General features: G+C 43.7%; 1 protein-coding gene across 1 annotated transcript; it reads left to right on the top strand.

Annotated features, from left to right (window-relative positions):
* The first annotated feature begins 8,940 nt into the window (after window positions 1-8,940).
* Window positions 8,941-14,156, top strand: LOC310785797 (uncharacterized protein). The gene is made up of 2 exons (XM_083646948.1): window positions 8,941-9,028; window positions 11,418-14,156. The coding sequence occupies exon 2, from the start codon at window positions 11,476-11,478 to the stop codon at window positions 12,811-12,813; it is 1,338 nt and encodes a 445-aa protein (XP_083503074.1). The 5' UTR covers window positions 8,941-9,028; window positions 11,418-11,475; the 3' UTR covers window positions 12,814-14,156.
* Window positions 14,157-14,917: the final 761 nt, after the last annotated feature.

Here is a 14,917-nt window from a genome sequence, read left to right on the forward strand (position 1 = left end):
ATTCCCACTTCATTTATCATGGCTTTATCTGGAGATGACATCTTTTTTGGAGTTGAAAGAAACCAAAGTGTGTGTCGAGAGTTTCTTTTCTTTTTTAATATGACACAAATTAAGTCGAATGTACTTGTGGGGATTCCTCATGTAAAGGCGCAAAGTTCAGCTATTTTTTTCCCATGTTCTTGATGGCTTCATTATCGCTCGCTATGGGATGGTGGGTGTTTGGAAATTCGTGCAGCAAAGGCAGACAGATTGAAGTGCAATAACGTGTCCAGAGATAGCAGTCTGTTATAATAACGTGTGCAGAGATAGCAGTCTGTTATAATAACGTGTGCAGAGATAGCACTCTGTTATAATAACATGTGCAGAGATAGCACTCTGTTATAATAACGTGTGCAGAGATAGCACTCTGTTATAATAACGTGTGCAGAGATAGCACTCTGTTATAATAACATGTGCAGAGATAGCACTCTGTTATAATAACATGTGCAGAGATAGCAGTCTGTTGTAATAACATGTGCAGAGATAGCACTCTGTTATAATAACATGTGCAGAGATAGCACTCTGTTATAATAACGTGTGCAGAGATAGCATTCTGTTATAATAACATGTGCAGAGATAGCAGTATGTTATAATAACATGTGCAGAGATAGCACTCTGTTATAATAACATGTGCAGAGATAGCAGTCTGTTATAATAACATGTGCAGAGATAGCACTCTGTTATAATAACATGTGCAGAGATAGCAGTCTGTTATAATAACATGTGCAGAGATAGCACTCTGTTATAATAACATGTGCCGAGATAGCAGTATGTTATAATAACATGTGCAGAGATAGCACTCTGTTATAATAACATGTGCAGAGATAGCAGTCTGTTATAATAACGTGTGCAGAGATAGCAGTCTGTTATAATAACGTGTGCAGAGATAGCAGTCTGTTATAATAACATGTGCAGAGATAGCAGTCTGTTATAATAACATGTGCAGAGATAGCACTCTGTTATAATAACGTGTGCAGAGATAGCAGTCTGTTATAATAACATGTGCAGAGATAGCAGTCTGTTATAATAACGTGTGCAGAGATAGCACTCTGTTATAATAACATGTGCAGAGATAGCATTCTGTTATAATAACATGTGCAGAGATAGCACTCTGTTATAATAACATGTGCAGAGATAGCACTCTGTTATAATAACATGTGCAGAGATAGCAGTCTGTTATAATAACATGTGCAGAGATAGCAGTCTGTTATAATAATGTGTGCAGAGATAGCACTCTGTTATAATAACATGTGCAGAGATAGCACTCTGTTATAATAACATGTGCAGAGATAGCATTCTGTTATAATAACATGTGCAGAGATAGCAGTCTGTTATAATAACATGTGCAGAGATAGCAGTCTGTTATAATAACGTGTGCAGAGATAGCACTCTGTTATAATAACATGTGCAGAGATAGCATTCTGTTATAATAACATGTGCAGAGATAGCACTCTGTTATAATAACATGTGCAGAGATAGCACTCTGTTATAATAACATGTGCAGAGATAGCAGTCTGTTATAATACATGTGCAGAGATAGCAGTCTGTTGTAATAACGTGTGCAGAGATAGCACTCTGTTATAATAACATGTGCAGAGATAGCAATCTGTTATAATAACGTGTGCAGAGATAGCAGTCTGTTATAATAACATGTGCAGAGATAGCAGTCTGTTATAATAACATGTGCAGAGATAGCAGTCTGTTATAATAACATGTGCAGAGATAGCACTCTGTTATAATAACATGTGCAGAGATAGCACTCTGTTATAATAACGTGTGCAGAGATAGCAGTCTGTTATAATAACATGTGCAGAGATAGCACTCTGTTGTAATAACATGTGCAGAGATAGCACTCTGTTATAATAACATGTGCAGAGATAGCAGTGGGTTGTATTTATAATAACGTGTGCAGAGATAGCAGTGGGTTGTATTTATAATAACATGTGCAGAGATAGCAGTGGGTTGTATTTATAATAACATGTGCAGAGATAGCAGTGGGTTGTATTTATAATAACATGTGCAGAGATAGCAGTGGGTTGTATTTATAATAAAGTGTGCAGAGATAGCAGTGGGTTGTATTTATAATAACATGTGCAGAGATAGCAGTGGGTTGTATTTATAATAACATGTGCAGAGATAGCAGTGGGTTGTATTTATAATAACATGTGCAGAGATAGCAGTGGGTTGTATTTATAATAAAGTGTGCAGAGATAGCAGTGGGTTGTATTTATAATAACGTGTGCAGAGATAGCAGTGGGTTGTATTTATAATAACGTGTGCAGAGATAGCAGTGGGTTGTATTTATAATAACATGTGCAGAGATAGCAGTGGGTTGTATTTATAATAACATGTGCAGAGATAGCAGTGGGTTGTATTTATAATAACATGTGCAGAGATAGCAGTGGGTTGTATTTATAATAACATGTGCAGAGATAGCAGTGGGTTGTATTTATAATAACATGTGCAGAGATAGCAGTGGGTTGTATTTATAATAATGTGTGCAGAGATAGCAGTCTGTTATAATAACATGTGCAGAGATAGCAGTGGATTGTATTTATAATAATGTGTGCAGAGATAGCAGTCTGTTACAATAACGTGTGCAGAGATAGCAGTGGGTTGTATTTATAATAACGTGTGCAGAGATAGCAGTGGGTTGTATTTATAATAACGCAGTATGTTGTATGAATGAAAGATGGTGGAGGAGCGGCAGTGTTGCGGTCAGAACGGCTGGGAGGTTAATCACCTTTCAGCTTGCTGTGGCTTTGATCCTCATGCTGTGTGAAATCCACAGCCTCTGTCTGTGTGCCGCCTGCACTGCCTCTTTCCCCCACTCCCTCCCTCACACACACACACACACACACACACACACACACACACACACTCTCTCTCTGTCTCACACACAGATGCACATGGAGCACGAGGACATGCACATACACACACACATGCGCACCTCCCTCAGTCTGTCTCACATGCACACATTTACTCTCTTCCAGATGCATGAACACACACACACGCACACACACACACACACACACACACACACGCACACACACAGTAATAGACACCCACACACATACGTGCAGGAATACAGACAGACCCGCGTGTACAGGCACACAGGCGCGCGTGAACGTAGACTGCAAGATGGGCGAGACGGGACGTCACGCCTGGAAAAAAATTTGAGGGTTAGAGAAGGAGAGAGAGAGAGGGAGGGAGAGAGAGATGGAGGGAGGGAGGGAGAGGGAGAGAGAGATGGAGGGAGGGAGAGAGCGGGAGGGAGAGGGAGAGGGAGAGAGAGAGAGAGGGAGGGAGAGAGAGAGATGGAGGGAGGGAGAGGGAGAGAGGGAGGGAGAGAGAGAGGGAGGGAGGGAGAGGGAGAGAGGGAGGGAGAGAGTGAGAGACGAAGAGGGATAGATGAAAATGAGGGGAAGGGCTGAGACAGAGCAGGGGGAGGCGGGGACAGAGTGATGGAGAGAGTGTGCAGGCAAGAGAAGAAGAAAGAGAGCGATAGCGAGAGATACTGCATGCTTGCATAAGTGTGTGTGTGAGAGAGAGTGTGTGTGAGAGAGAGTGTGTGTGTGTGTGTGTGTGAGATGTATGTAGGTGACACAGATTTATGAAAGGGGGGGGGTTATATAGATGGAGGCGCTGCTGGTGGTTGTTGGGGGTTGGGGGAAGTGGGGGTGTTGGTACAGCACCAGATAATGGAATCAATGTGTGTGTGTGTGCGTGTGTGTGTGTGTGTGTGTGTGCGCGCGCGTGCGTGTTTGTTTGTTTGTGTGTGTGTATTTGTATGTATGTGTGTGTGTGTGTGTGTTTGAGTGTGTGTGTGTGTGTGTGTGTGTGTGTAGCAGCCTACCTGCCTCATAGACATTGCCTGCTCGGACTCTAATCGCCTGGAGAATTAGTGATGTGACTTGGCAGAGAGAGACGGGCACAAAACAGAGCCAGGGACAGACAGAGGCAGGGACAGACAGAGCCAGGGACAGACAGAGGCAGGGACAGACAGAGGCAGGGACAGCGCATGAAGAGAGGGATAGAAGACGAGGGGAGACAAAAAGCGGAGAGAGATGGAGGGGTAGCGAAAGGGGAACGGAGCGGGCAGCTTTTCTGTGTTGCCGCCGCGCAAACAGCTCTGAGAACAAGGACGACTGCCAAGATGGTGCAGGTTTTATCATGCCTTCTCTCACCAAAGATGGTGCAGGAGAGCTTTTATCACGCCTTCTCTTACCAATGGATTAATTGTCTTATTTTTTCTCAGGGGGAAAACGGATCAATAACTCATCGTAAGAGTGCGTTCTTGTGTGTGTGTGTGTGTGTGTGTGTGTGTGTGTGCGCGCGCCTTCCCGTGTTATGTGCATGCACTTGTATGTATGCATGTGCACATGGTCAAGAGCAAAAACGTGTGCGTCTGTGTGTGCACGCGTGTGCGTCTGTGTGCGTCTGTGTGCACGCGTGTGCGTCTGTGTGCATGTGTGTGTGTGTGTGTGTGCGTCTGTGTGCATGTGTGTGTGTGTGTGTGTGTGCGTCGGTGTGCATGTGTGCGTTCATGTCAGGGAACACGTTCCACACCAGGCAAAGCCAGAATGGTGAGTTCATAATGACTTAAGCGGGCCAGCAAACAAATCGAGATAAGCAATCGGACCGACCGCCACGAGCCGCCATCTTCCCTCATGTGTGTCTACCTTCATGTTCATTCTTTTTCACGTTGGCTTTTGTTTGTTTCTTTGTTTCTTCGTTGTTTTTTTTTGCCACATTTGAATATTTTGCGTTCCTTCTCCCTCTCTCACCTCTGGGTTTGGCGTTGCGTTCTTTGTCTCTCCGGAGCGTTTCGAGAGCAGCAGAGGAGCTCATAAAACCCGGGACAGAGAAGACGATCCCAAAAGCAGACAGACAAAGAGGAAACGGAGCGAGAGGGAGAGAGAGACTCTTCATCTCTCACACAGGCTGCACCGGCTCCATGTTGGTATTATTTGCCTTTGTGGAATGGAATGTTTGTCTGCGTGTGCGTGCACCTGTGCACACACACACACACACACACACACGTCGTGAAATCAGGGATTTCGCTGGCATATAATAAGGCAGTCGACTTTCCGTGTGTTCATTGAGATCTTCAACTGTATCGCCGGTTGTGTGCAGACCGCGGCTCATCTTCTGTGCGAGGCGTCTGTAGTGTCGGGGGCTTGTGTGACATGTATTTGTCTGGGGGAGAGGAAATCAATTTGGACTCCCCGGAGGCTGAACATCTTTGTCATGGGGGTGCGATTGCATAATCCTATGAGATTCACAAGGCCTGTAGGAAATAGAAGGAGACAGTGTTTGTCTGTGTCAGCTGCCTATGGAGGTTCCACGCAAGTGCGTGTCGCTGTACGGCCACCATGTCAGCTCACCGCTCACAGGTCAGGCCCGTCGACTGTATGTCCATCCCATATGTCCATCCTGATTTAGACATCAAGTTTTGAGGATTTGAGTTTTCCTGTCTTCAAATGCTTTGTCTGTCTGTCTGTCTGACTGTCTGTCTGTGTCTCTGTCTTTCTGTCTGTCTGCCAGCAGGGGGCATTGTGTTTGAATGCCTTACCACACAGACCGAACAGCAGGCGCTGGTTAAGTCGTGAGGACAGACAGTGAAATGCCGCTGAAAATGAAATGTTGCTCAATAATGCTGCGGGGCGTTGACATTTTATTTGTGGAAAAGACGTTTCTCTAAACATCTTTACCTCTTTCGCAGGACGCGATCCGGTCCAGAATCTGATCCGGTCCGGGATCTGATCCGGTCCGGAATGTGCGCAGCTTTCGAGAGGGGGACATGTCGAGGAGATGCTGGACTGCAGCCGCATTGGTAACAAACTGTGGTCGCCATACAAGACGATGTAGAAACTGTCTCCTCAATTTGGGCTATATTCACTTTCACAATCATATATTTTGCCCGTAAATGTACGACAATATATGTGTCAGACGGACTCCGTAGATTAACATGTGTATATAATGTACTGTATATAGCAGGTTTAACATTAAAATGGCATCACAATGAACTTTAAAATGAATGTATGTTTTGATGTTAAAATGCAATTTCACTTTGAATCTCCATTGCCAGTACTATTTGAGATGTTGTGCATAAATTGTGTCAAATGCTGACGCAAGAGTAGACACACAGCGGATCCCAGAGTCGACACACAGCGGATCCCAGAGTAGACACACAGCGGATCCCAGAGTAGACGCACAGCGGATCCCAGAGTCGACACACAGCGGATCCCAGAGTAGACACACAGCGGATCCCAGAGTAGACACACAGCGGATCCCAGAGTAGACACACAGCGGATCCCAGAGTAGACGCACAGCGGATCCCAGAGTAGACACACAGCGGATCCCAGAGTCGACACACAGCGGATCCCTCGTCAGACCAGCAGGACCTGTACGTGTGCTTCTCTGTCCCTGAGACCCTTAACCTGTGATGATATGAAAGGTCACAGGTGAGGTCCTTGGGAACAAGGCTGCATGCATGTTTCCTCGGAGACCACCGCAGCAGCGTCTGTTATACTAGATTTAGATTCAATGGATGATTAACAGACAGTAACTTATCAATGTCTGCTTTTCACATCATGAGGAAATCATAAATATCAATAGAAGTAATGCAACGCTCCGAATTTGAGGTCCTGGCTGTATGAATTCATCTGGAGATCATTGTTACGGCGCTTCAGACGTGATGAAGAGCCTGTGCCAGTATGGTTTTCACTGGAAGGGGGCGGTACCTTTTGGCTGGCTTTGTGTGCCCCGAACAGTAAAATGTTCAATAAAAAGGCAGCTAAGGGTTGTGACTCCGATGTACACTCCACCTGATGTGCACTCCACCTGATGTACACTCCACCTGGGATCTTTGACTCCACCTGGGATTTGAAGTCTCCTTGCAGGTGCTGAAAATGTCACCGTAAAAGTCTTGAAGTTGAGGAAGGGGGAAAGGCTGTGATGGTCATTGAATGAAAAGACAGCCAAGATTCATGACCTTGATGTGTTATTTGCCTATGAACGTGTTTAAACCTCCTTGCAGGTAGAGAAAATATGCATTGTTGCTACACCCTGTGGAAAGTCTAGTGTGAAAATAAATACATTTGTGATCATTTTTATGGACTAATATTTTGCACCTTGTTTGAGATGAGCCGAGGTGCTGAAAGGGACAATAAAATGATTATTTTCAAGAAATGAGAAAATGTCGTCTTGATCTGATTTGTATTAAAATGCATGCAATGTAGATCGATAAAACTGAAGATTGAAGAGGTCATACAAACTGCTGCATGCAATAGACCACTTATGAAATTGAATCAGTCCAATTATCAGTCGCATATGCCGCCTTGCTATTAATTGTGGCAAGTATGCAGTGTGAGCTGTACTATATTTGCACACCAACACCAGGCAGGTCCAGATGAACCATTCAGGCATTCAATAATCAACCTGTGATCTCAGGCTGCCACTGAAAATAAGGGACACAGTAATCAAATCACTTTGGTGTCCTCCACCTCTCCTGTGCATTTTAAACTTCATTTGACCAGCAGAGCTTGCACTTGAAATGAAAACGCCGTGTCCAGGCTGGCCTAAACGTGGAGCCGGCGTGGCTCGGTGTTTGTGCATCCCAGGACAGTTTGACATTGATTGTGCAGGAGACAGACTAAGACACATTAGTACCCAGCTCGCCCCTGCCGCTGAAAAACACATTAACCGGCTGCAATGGGAGCCCTGTCTGGTAACCATGGCAAAGCACACAGGGAGGGGAGGGGGGTTGAGACGGGGCAGCGGGTTCAGCTCGCAGTCTCTCCGGGGTTGTGTCTCTCTCTCTCTTCTCTCCTCTCTCTCTCTCTCTCTCTCGCTCAAGCACTGCTTTCCTCTCCTCCAGCCACGTCTGTCATTTTCTCTCAGCCAACCTCCCTCTCCTTTTGAACTGAAACTTCTCTCTCTCTCTCTCTCTCTCTCTCTCTCTCTCTCTCTCTCTCGCTCTCTCTCTCTCTACAGTCTCACACACACACACACACACACACACACACACACACACACACACACACACACACACACACACACACACAAAACACATACAAACATAATTTGCACATTTCATTCTCTCGCATTTTCATGCCTTATTGAGGCTGACCTCATCACTCTACCCTTACCTCATACTCCAACCCCCCCCCTTATCCACCCACCCTGTGCAACATCATCTGCGTCTTTCTAACCCCCCCCTCCCATCCTTTTCTTGTGTCTCTCTTCCATAGTCTGGTTCCCCTCTGTGGAGAGATTCAGTAAAGACAAGAGGTAGGTAAGAATGGGAAAATGCTAAGTCCAGCAAGAACTAAATAATGACAAACCACATCTGATGAGTTGCCTTTTTTAATAAGTTGTATAGGAATATCAATCAATAATACCCTCTTTTGATTATCTTTCATGGGTGCATATTTATTCTTCTCATATACATTACCACTACATTACTGCCAAAGTCATAGATAGATGCTGGTTGACTAGCTAGTTATGGATTTTACACAGACATGTTTCCTTCTTTGCACTAGTATAACAATATCAATATCATTACTGTCCAATTACTTTTTTTTTTATAAGCATACATTAATAAGCAAATGTGACAACAGGGGGCAGTGCTGAGCCACAAAAATACCATCCAGTATCATACTTTTCTCTGCAATATTCGGGGCCTACCTGGTAACTATATGTGGATATAGGAAGGGGTCGTAAGTATCCGAAAGTATGCATGTGTGGAATATTATGATACTGTATAGTGTATACACTGTCACAAATCACGGTAACGTCAATCGCATTAGATGCAGAAGTGGAACTAAAACTCGACTCTCGCGGTTTCCATCGGAGCTGGACGCCCGGAAGCGGTCCGACGTATTTGCCGCCATCACAACAATAAAGGCGAAATTTCGATTCATGCGATATTTGATCAAACAAAACGGGAAAAACTAGGTAAAAACGTACTGAGGACATTTTACAGGTGAGATCTGCGCATGTTGTCTAAAATGTTCTCTCTTTCTAGCTCATATTTCCCCCGATTTTGTCGCGGACTATAAAGTTATTCTGGACTGGTGTCTATAATGAATGTTGATTGCTATCAGAGTAACGTAACGTTATATAACTATTTCTGCCATTAACGTTAAGCGTATGCTCCAACTATAACGTTAATGAGCATACTCGCAGTAGCATAGGGTTTTTTTTATCCCCCAAAACATGTATTTATAATTGTGTCTTGTTTCGTCAGACAGTTATATTCGGATAATAATCTCAAGTTTTTTTTACTATGAAAATCATGGCCAAAGCATTTACACAACAATATGTGACGTTGACGTTAGATATTCCCCCCAGCTCTAACGTCTGCGGGTCAAAATTAGGTTTTCTAAAGTGTATTAATTTTTTTTATTGAAATATCAAAATGGAATTCATGTTAAATCGTCTGCATTTGCAACCACAAGTAATCACGGTAATCGCGATGCTTTAGATGCAGAAGTGTGGAACCAAAGCTCAACAACACCCAGGTTTCCTTCGGAGCTTCCTAAACGTCACAGACGCCGGAAGCGGTCGCAAATTTAAACGCCATTAACGTTCATCTGATCAAACAATATATTATGGAAAATTAAGCAAATATCTTAGAATAACTTTTACAGGTGAGATCCGCTCTCTATTAAATCTAATATTTTCTCTCTTCCAGGTCGCTAACTATTTGCATCGCCGTCGATTTTGTTGCCGACTATTACCTGGATAACAACGAAATACTCGTAGCATTTTGTTTGTTGTCTTTTAACTATAGTTACGATTGATATTGCATGGGATTTCTGACGTACACCACCAGTTGCCTTAATTTCTAAATGTAAAATAAGCGATTAAAGAGCACGAAATTCATCGTATTGCATGCAACGATAATGTGTACACAAATGCTTTCAAAGCACCTAGCGATCCGTCCAGCTAATGCTAGAAAGGATGAATAGACGCTCCTGCTGTTGCAGTCTTGTCCAGGAAATAGCCAGGGCCATCGGCTCATCTCAAGTAGGCATTTTTTTTTAACTAATATGCAAATCGGGACTAATTGCATGCAAAATAACAAATATAATATTGCATAATAATACATATTGCATAATAATACAAAATAACAAACACAAAATTCGTTTTAATGATATGGAGACATTTTCAGGTATCATTATTTTAAACTTATCTTGGTGTATTAATAAAGCAGAAGAAAAAATTAGAAAATACCTAAGTTGTTGCCTAATGTGTGTTGTAATGGTGATAAACTACCATAGGAGCATAGCTTTTAATTATGGAAGAAAATAAAAAATAGGCTTCGCCCATTGGGTCTCAAACTTTTTTGGCTTCAGTAGTACCCCTTTCCCTGATTTCTGAATCGAAGTACCCCCTTTACCCAAATACAACATTTTGCTTTGGAAAACGCAGCAAGAGAAAACTAGAGCACGATGCAATGAATGAATAATAACCCACCTTTTGAAGAACATAACGAAAATAAGAAATGGAGTGAATAAGTTGCAATTAGTTAGTGCCTCCTGGGCAGATTTATTTTAATGTTTTAAATTATTTTCATAATTTGTTTTTACATTTCCCCCTTTCTCTCAAGTACCCCCTCCCCCTGTTACACTCAGGCGCTTCTCACAGCTCGCCTGATGGCTTGCTGGGGGAGCGCCCTCTTACTTTAGTCATTGGAATCCTGTATCAGGCATTAAACTCGCCTTATTTCTGCCTTCTGAAGGTTTTTTTTTGGGGGGGGGGGTCAGGGGAAACAAACTTAATTTATCAGAATCCTAGTTGCTTCAAAAAGTTAGCAGTTATTGTTTTAAAAGACAAAGTTTGACAAAAAACGGCTATTGTTTGGGGCCTGACACCCGATGCATGCGCACTGGCATCATTTTGTCTTCTACAGACATTTTAAGGTGCCCCTGACAGCGATGCTGCATAGCACACATTGCTCAAATTGCCAACAATCTTTCGAAAAAGGCCCAAAAGGGTACAATTGGCAGAACATGCACTAGACCCAGAACCACAACATTAGTTTAAAAAAAAGAAGCAGTATCACTATCACCAAATGATGCCAGTGCGCATGCATCTGGTGTCATTTCCCAAACAACTAGCCGGTTTTCATTGCGTTCAAATGGTTTTATAATATGACATTACTGTAGTATTTTTCTACAATATGGATGACTGCATAATATAGTAGTCCATGTTATGTGATACCATCTGTTTTCCCTGGAAAAAATCTGTAATTGTGGTATTATGGGAAACCGGGATCACTATTATGTTATTACACTTACCTGTTGTTATGCAATAAGGTTTAATCAATTCTTGTCTTTAATTATACTTTTCAATGTGTGGTTTTGCAGGTGCACCTCGAACCTCGTTTTTTCCAAAGCCGTGCTGGGCTACCGTGAAAGCAGCAGTATGGAAGAGGAAATAACCGAGAAAGGACGAGGAGACGCTGAAAGCAGCGAGGGCGAGTCCGGGTTGGACACGTCCAACAACGGCCCCGGGCCGACTAAAAGAGAAAGGGGGCGACCGAAAGTAACCAAGGAGCTGCAGGTGTGGGTCACAGATGTTAACCTGGAGCTGGGTTCAGACTTTGCCAATGGTGGGTCCACACAGTCCCTGAGCCGTAGAGGGAGGCCAAAAGGCTCCGGAAAGAAACGCACTGCGCAGCAACGTGAGGAAGAAAATCCCGCTAAGAAAAGAGGGAGACCGAAAAAATACCCGAACAAAGCTATCGCCAGTGAAGATGACTCGGGAGCAGAATTATCAAAAGGATCCACGAAGCGTGAAAGTGCCATGAGCGGGGAAGAGGACAGTGGCAGCATGAGATCGCCTAGGAAACGAGGTCGGCCAAAAGGTTCTCTCAACAAGAAACCCAGGTTGATCGCCGAATTGGAGGCGAGAGAAGTGAGCAGCGAGGCGGAGTCGGAGGAGGAGGACGACGACGACGACGAATACCCAAACATTTCGAGAAGGGGGAGGAAACGCGTGGCGCGAGATGTTTCCAACGGCATCTCGAGGCCGTCTCAGCGGAAGAGGGGAAGGCCAGCAAGAGTTCAAAAGACAGCTACCCAACAGTTCACAGACGGTTCCCAGACGCCCAAGAGGGGAAGAGGGCGACCAAAAGGCTCCTTGAACAAGACGCCCTCGTCCTTGCGGAAAGCGGAGACGGTCGCCTCCGTCGCGACGGGAAAGCAGCGCGGCCGGCCGAGAAAAGGGGCGCCTGTAAGGGGGCGGCCGAGGAAGTACCCTTTGCCGTCGCCCGAGGAGTTGAAGAAACCCAAAGTGTGGAAGCCGCTGGGAAGGCCAAGAAAGTACCCACGTGTCGACCCTCCGGAGGGCGACGCCCCGGCCGCCCGCAGGAGCCGAGGGCGCCCTCGTAAGGTGGAGTCTAAAAAAGGCGCTCACCTCCGAAAGAGCCTCCCGGCGACCGCCGACGGATCCCCAAGTAAGAGAGGCCGTCCCTCGGGTACGGTGAAGAGTGGTACGGTGAAGAGTGGCGATGGCACCCCGCGAAAGAGAGGTCGCCCCAAGCTTTCTGTCAAAAAGAGCGCGTTGCCGGGGAAACACCGGCGCCACAAGAGAGGAAAGCCAGCTTCATCAGCGGAGCAGGAGGAAGATGAAGGAGAGGAGGAGGTGGAGCAATCTGAGGAAACGGTGCCGCCAGAAGACGCAGACGATACCGAAGAAACGGCCGCGGATCAGGATGGAAGCGTCGCCACGTTCGATGGCAACGATGATGATATGAATTAAAGTGAGCGATGAGGCTCGGCGAAAGGCGGGATCGGGTGCGGCGCAGCATCCGACTCAACCGAAAATGGCGGAGCACGAACAAAAACGTACACGACCCCTTCCAGTTGCTTTTTAGAAACGTAGAATCCAAACTTGTTAAAAGGAACAGATGTGTTTTTAACATTTTGTCATTTGGGTAGGCTAGATATTCTGCAGCTCTTACTTTCCTGACTAACTTGTTCATTTTTGTTAATGTGCTTTGGATGTCTGATGCTTTCACTATAACTGACACATTTTATTTTTAATCGTTTCTACTTTCTCTCATCGAAGTGTAAAATATTTTTACTAGAGATACTGAACAAGCACTTATAGGACAGGTTAGTACTGCTTTTTTCCCTGTTGCATTTTTACCATAATACTTTTTTAAGCATTTAGTCAAGTCCCTCAGTGACGGGGGAAAGACTTTTAGAGGAAAACAATTCAAAACGTCAGACATCAAGATAAGGAAACATGGTTAAAATATTGAGTATGGGGGTTGGAACTGGGGAAGGGGGGATAAGACCATGTCTAATGTCTCTAAATGCCATTTCACAGTTAAATGTCTTCGTCATTTGTTTTGCCTCAATTGCCAAAGCTTTGAATGTACCGTCAGTTACCATTCATAGATCAATGAGTTCACGCATAGATCGGCCTGGCTCCTCCATGGGTCCTGGCTCCTCCATGGGGCCTGGCTCCTCCATGGGTCCTGGCTCATCCATGGGAATGTATTCCTTGAAAGAGCGAAAGGTAAATTTAGGCTGTTCGACACCAAGATGTTCACAGTAATGCCCTGAAGATTTCCTCAACATGCACCGTTTACTTTTGTCTGTTTTGTTAGCTGTAGTAATTTCAACTTCACTCTTCTCTCTAAATGTTGATATGTGTAGCTGTGAAGCATTTTTCTTTTTTATAAGATCACAATGATATTAAATTCAAGTGATTGGTTTGATTTCATGAAACGTGTTGCCTTGTTTTTGAATGCCTTGTTTTTGAATGCCCTGTGTATAAATTGAGTGCAACATGGTCATAGATTTTTTTTTTTTGTATATTCAGTTTATTCTCATTGATTACCCCTTCTTGGATGAAATTACTATCAAAATGTGCTACTCTGTGTCCAGTTATTTGTACAAGAATGTGAGGTGGAGATGAATATGACGCTGTGCTTTTAAAGTTGCTGTTGCAAAACTTGCAATCCAATCTGGCTTTGTGAAGTCAAACCATGTCCAGTGGAAATATTTTGTTTTTTGTGTGTTTTCAACGAAAAAGCCAACAATTTGTGAGTTTATGTTCTTGAAATAAAATGTTGATCTTGCTGTTTTATTTTTCATGGCGTGTGTGATGTTTGGATTTGATACAGATGTTTCTCACTCGTATTTGGGGATGTTGCCTTTGTTTTTGTTTTATTTTTTAGGCCATTCATCTTTTTATAGGGAGGTTCATAGACTACCACTCACTGCCATGTTTCATAGTTTTCAATTTGGAGTGGGTATAAGCTCCACCCTCACTAGTCCTGTTTGCTTACTGCTTGTGCTTGCTTAATATATCTATGCACCAATCAAAGATCGTCTATGTTTTGGAAGATTAATCACTCAAAAATATAAAGTTAGTCCATCTTCAGGTCTGTGAAAGTTGTCAGTAATTGTCACCCATGCAACACTGCACCTTCGAGACAGCAAATATATAGCAGTTACCAGGAACTGATTGATCCTTTTCATCAAAACCTCTTAATGTGATGTATGTTTTTAACTCTGGGAATTAGTTTACGTGGCAATTCAGATACACTAACAAAACATGTAGAAACTGTCGGACTCAGGATGGCAGTCTTATTTCCAGACTGAAAGATGACTTACAAAAAAGTTAAAAGTATATCAAATCAAATATGACAACATAGCAAATAATGATGTACAATATTCTCAAAAGTGCATTTGCCAAGTAAAACTACAAATGATCTTACAACGTAATTATGACTAGAGTTAGTAGTTCTCATAATTCTCATATGGATATAGACAGCAAGCTCATTGATTTTGGGCTTAAAAAACCAATGGCTTCTGCACTGCCCTAATTAGAAGAGGCAGTTCAGCATAAA

Source organism: Poromitra crassiceps (assembly GCF_964638095.1).
Source record: "Poromitra crassiceps genome assembly, chromosome: 11".
Lineage (NCBI taxonomy): Eukaryota > Metazoa > Chordata > Actinopteri > Beryciformes > Melamphaidae > Poromitra > Poromitra crassiceps.